This window comes from Macrobrachium rosenbergii, chromosome 51, assembly GCF_040412425.1.
Source record: "Macrobrachium rosenbergii isolate ZJJX-2024 chromosome 51, ASM4041242v1, whole genome shotgun sequence".
NCBI lineage: Eukaryota > Metazoa > Arthropoda > Malacostraca > Decapoda > Palaemonidae > Macrobrachium > Macrobrachium rosenbergii.
The window spans coordinates 73,571,735-73,576,851 of NC_089791.1; the positions used below are offsets into that span (position 1 = coordinate 73,571,735).

Below are 5,117 nucleotides of genomic sequence, written 5' to 3' on the forward strand. Positions count from 1 at the left end.
CATTCTAGGCACTAACTCTGCTCACTGCACTATGGCGTCAACAATTAGGTTTGGACAGGATAGTCCATCAATGTACTTTCAAACTTCTTTTGAGTGATGCTTCTTGTAATGTTAACACAATGTTAAAAATTTGCGTTGCCTTCCCGATTTAAATACAGTTGAAGCTTCAACTACTTGTACGTCTGGTGTTGCTCATTTGGATGTAGGTTCTCTTGATTCCATTGGCCTTGGATTAGGTAAATTTAATGATGAATCTATATTGGAGCATGAGGAAATGGTGGTAGAAGCAAATTTTCTAGTTTTAAATGAGAAGGGTGGCATAAATGAGCAAGCACTACAAATGGCAACCGAGCAAATGTTAGAATATGACTGCAAAAGGATTCTTAATTATGAGAAGGATGAGAATGAGACATCTGTGGAACTCAATAATTCTCTAGTAAGATATGCACTTAGCAATGCCATTGTTAATGATGATGGAAGAATATCCATACCTCTGCTATGGAACAGTAAGGTGTCCCACTTACTTGGTAGAAATTATAAACTAGCTGAAGCAGTGTTAAAGTCAAATTTAAAGCTTTGCAAAGGGAGATGCATCTGAAACTCATGGATGAAGCCATTAAAGAACAAGAAAGTTTAGGAATAATTGAAAAGATACCAAACCTTGAGCATTACCTAACTGAACATCCGGAACATAGTTTTTTACCCCACATGGGGGTGTTCAAACTTGATAGAGACACTACAAAATGCAGAGTAGTGTTTCTATCAAACATCTGTGAGGCAGACCCAAGAAAACCCATGACAGTAAGCCATAACCAGGCTATTCATCCAGGGCCATCGTTAAACCAAAAGTTAAGTTCAGCCTTACTTCACTTACGTTTTGGTTCAAAGATATTTTTGCTTTGATCTGAAAAAAGGCTTTTAATCAGATAGCACTTAGACCTTCAGACCAGAATAAATTACTTTTTCTTTGGGTTAGAAGTGTTAAGAAGAAAGATTTTTCTTTAGTAGGTTATAAGAATCTTAGGTTGAGTTTTGGTCTAAGATGTAGCCCTACAATTTTGATGTTGAGTCTTTATAAGATACTGGTTTTGGATGTGGATGATGATACTCTAGAGGTAAAAAATATGAAAAAATTGCTTTATCAGTTGTTCTATATGGATAATGGAGCATATACATGCGAACATTCTGATACCTTGAAATGGGCCTATACTATGCTAACAGATATATTTGCTCCTTATAGGATAGAATTGCAACAAATTGTCACCAATGATGGGCCACTTCAAGAAGTCATTGACTCAGGCTTGGATCAAGAAACACTAACGGAAGTTAAACTCCTAGGTTTGAAATGGAATAGGGAGCTGGATACACTTTCAACTTTTCCCATTGTTTTGGAAACTTCAGCGAGTACTAAGAGGTCCATCCTTAGGTCCATTGCTTCTAACTTTGATTTATATAATATCAATGGTCCAGTATTTAATAGGGCAAGGCTATTTATGCATGGTTTACAGTGTGATAAGTCATTAGGATGGGATGATATTTTACCAGCTGAAAAGCTAAAAGAATGGAAATGCATTTGCAAGGCAAGCTAATTCTACTCCTGAAATTGTTGTTCAAAGATTTGTTGGTGAAAGAGATGGACAATACAGACTTCTTGCTTGTGTAGATGCTAGCAGTATGATATATGGAGCTGTTCTGTATATAGAGAACATCAATACTGGCCAAACAATTTTTGTTAGCCAAAAACAGGCTGATAAACAAACAGTCTAATACTAAGTCCATCCCTTCCCTGGAGTTACAAGCCATTTGTTTTGGGTGTGGAGTTGTTAATTGATTTGTATAAAAAATTAGGAGGGTCTGATTGCCTCGTTCCAATTACAATAACAAGCTTGGATTTGTACTCTGATAGTTTGGTAGCTCTTTCTTGGATCAATTCATATTCCTATAAGCTGGATAAGATGCAGAAAAGGTCTGTATTTGTCCTTAACAGACTACAGCAAATAGATACGTTATGTGAAACGTTTCCAGTTAATTTTACTTTCATCACTGGAACTGCCAATCCTGGAGACTGCATAACAAGAACTTTGTCCTATAAACAATTAATTAAGACAAACTATTTTTCTGGTCCTCAACATGATATCAACCAGTCTGTGGTCAGTCAAGATATTTTGAGAGTGACAGTTCCTAACCCTAGGCTACCTTTGACTTCAAAGAGGAGAATGCTGTAAGTAATTATTGTGCACAAGATCTTAGGGAAGACGTTGCTGAGCATCTAGTTTCTCCAAACAGATACTCTAGTTTTCTCTCTCCTGGTTAAAGTGCATGCTAGGGTTGCTCAGTGTTTTGCAAAGTGGAAAGCTATAGTTACAGCTAGAAAGCTGAATGTTCCCATTGAATCTAATGATACAGGTTTTTATGTGAAAGCTCTAAAGATGATCATATTGAAAGAGCAAAAAATTCAGTTTCCTACTGTTTTAGAGTATTTTGCATCCAGTTTTAAACTACTTAAGGATATACCTAATTTGGTAAGACAGTTGAATGTTTACCCAGATAAAGATGGAATTCTCAGAGTCAAAAGCAAGTTTGACAGGTGGAAAAGTAAACAGAGAGGTTGCTTCCCAATCTTGCTGTTTAACAAAAAGTTCATTAACAGAACTGATAATCAGGAGTCTTCATATAAAACTCAAGCATGCTGGTTATTATTCTGTTCTGAATGAGCTTCGTAAAAGTTCTGGATACCACAATGTTTTTCAGCTGTTAAAAGAGTGGTAAAAGATTGTGTCATCTGTAAAAGGTTCAAGGAGCGTACAATTCAGTTAAAATCAGTCTCCTTACCGGGAGTTTAGGATGGATCCTTCCCAGATTCCCTTCAGTTATGTATATATTGATTATTTTGGACCATATTTTGTAAAGATGCAGGGTGTTAAGGTGAAGGTTTGGATTCTGTGTATCAGCTGTATGTATACAAGGGCCATTAATTTGAAGTTATGCTTGGATTTGTCAGTCAAGGAATTTTTGAGATCATTCACTCTACATACCTTTGAACATGGTTTACCACAGTTTGTAGTGAGCGACTTAGGGACACAACTTGTTGCCGGGGCTAATGTTATTGTAGATTTTAAAAGATCCCGAGACACAGTCATACTTTGAAGAAAATGGAATTAAGCCTATTAAATTCAAAAAATTATTACAAAGGTTGTAGCCAAATGGGTTCTTTAGTAGAAATTTGCATAAAAATGGTAAAACATCTAATTAGCAAAACCATTAAAACCAATGTGTTAGACATAAGGGATATGGACTTTCTTATATCTCAGACAACTCATCTTATAAATCGTCGTCCCATTGCCTTTAAGGATGGTTTAAGGGATGTACCTGATGAATCTGTACCTAACCCAATAACCCCAGAAAAATTAATACACGGCTATGAGTTAACCTCTGTTAACATTATACCCGAATTGCAGTGTGATCCTGAAATTGATGGGGAGCATGACTTAAAAGATTCACCCTCAAGAAAAATTGAGGACACTTACAGCAAGCTGAGGAAGGTAAGAGAAAACCTGATCAGAATTTATCATGATGAATTTTTGACGACATTGATAAATCAAGCAGTTGATAAGACTGACAGATACAAGCCTGTTACCCATAAAATGATTGAACCAGGAGACCTTGTTTTGCTGAAGGATCTTCATACTAAGGCCGTAAATTATCCACTTGGGATTGTGAAGGAGGTGGTAAAGAATGACATTGGAGAGGTGACCAATGCTCATATTTTGAAAGGGAAGTCTGGTGAAGTTGTGAAAAGACATGTTACCAGCCTTATACCCTTGCTCAGGGATAAAGGTTGTTCAAGTGGCATAGCTCCCTCGGTGAGAGACAAGAAAATTCTAGCAGTGGACTCTATTTTCTAGGTATCCAAAGAGAGAAGCTGCAGTTGCTTCAGGATTAAGGACTAAGGAGATGCTCCTAGAATAAATTAAGAACTTCCTCAAATTTTCAATGGCTAGAAAATCCGAGCCCCTTCCCTGGAGTGTTGAAAATTATCTGTTTAAAGAACGGTTTTGTTCCTTTTGTTGTTGGTAGTTGGTTAGTTAATTATATATTCAATTGTTTATTTTTCCTTTTTGGGTAAACCTGTGTTACCCAGTGATAAATATGTATTATAATAATTAATGGTCGTTTTGCGCTTAAAGGGAAACCCAGCATATTATTTATTTTCGTTTTGACGGTAAATCCTTTGAAGCGTAAACTACTTAACAACCCTTTCGGAACTATCTGTTGGTGGTCTTGTTTTTGTTTACAGTAATACGAAATCTAAAGGAACCATCGCCAGCAGGGGAAAGAAAAAAAGGCAGTTGAAAGGAGGTTTTCGTACGGGACATACGGCTGGCTTTTACAAGAGGAATGTTATCTACCGTTTGTCGAAGTCGTTTAATGGAGGAGTAATATATCCCCTCTTTTTCTCCGCCATCCTGCACAAGACGAAACCAGCCACAAGTGTTTTAACATCAATGCACCATCTTCGCCGAATTTCCGAGGAATAGAATTGATAAGGTACGTCATTACGAAAGATATGCTGACTTTCTAAAGTGATTCCCTGTCAATTTATTTATCGTAGATAAATATTCCATTGCTCGATTCCCAATTAATAAACCCTGTGGATTTGGTATTTAAAATATTCGTAATTTATCACTGCTGTAACTTTGCATGTTACCCTAGGAAAGTTGTTAGGATTTGAGGCAGTTTTTACATTAGTAGCCAACTGTTATGTTTACTTTACGCCGAAGCTTTCGGATCGTCAAGCCTTTCGTGGTTAGGTGGTTGCCACGTTAAGTGGGTGACAAAATATGGGCTATCCTTTATTTTCAATTGCTCAGAATTCAAGTTAATTTTAAATTTAACCACTGAGTTTATTTATTGAATTATTGAGTCATTTAGCAGAGCTTGCCTCTACTTTTTTCTTATTTAATTTATGTCCTCAGGGTTTCTTGAATAAAGGGAGGATAGGAGAAGGAAGACAGCATACCTGTAGTTACTTCTGACACAGGAAATTCCTTCTTTCCGACAACAAGCCCACCAGCAACCAGTTCTGAATTAACTTCACATAGAAGTTCAGCCTTTTT

The 5,117-nt window shown here is 36.8% G+C and overlaps 1 protein-coding gene across 1 annotated transcript; it reads left to right on the plus strand.

The window, feature by feature from the left end:
• The first annotated feature begins 603 nt into the window (after positions 1 to 603).
• LOC136833113 (uncharacterized) lies at positions 604 to 1,589 on the plus strand. Its single transcript, XM_067094757.1, has 2 exons — positions 604 to 801; positions 927 to 1,589. Exons 1-2 carry the CDS (start codon positions 604 to 606, stop codon positions 1,587 to 1,589), a joined length of 861 nt encoding a protein of 286 aa, XP_066950858.1.
• The last annotated feature ends 3,528 nt before the right edge of the window (positions 1,590 to 5,117 follow it).

Excerpts from the sequence above, each read along its gene's own strand:
- LOC136833113 (XM_067094757.1), top strand. The coding sequence starts at position 604 with ATGGATGAAGCCATTAAAGAACAAGAAAGTTTAGGAATAATTGAAAAG. Across the intron at positions 802-926 it reads ACCCAAGAAAACCCATGACA|ATAGCACTTAGACCTTCAGA; the intron begins GTAAGCCATAAC and ends GCTTTTAATCAG.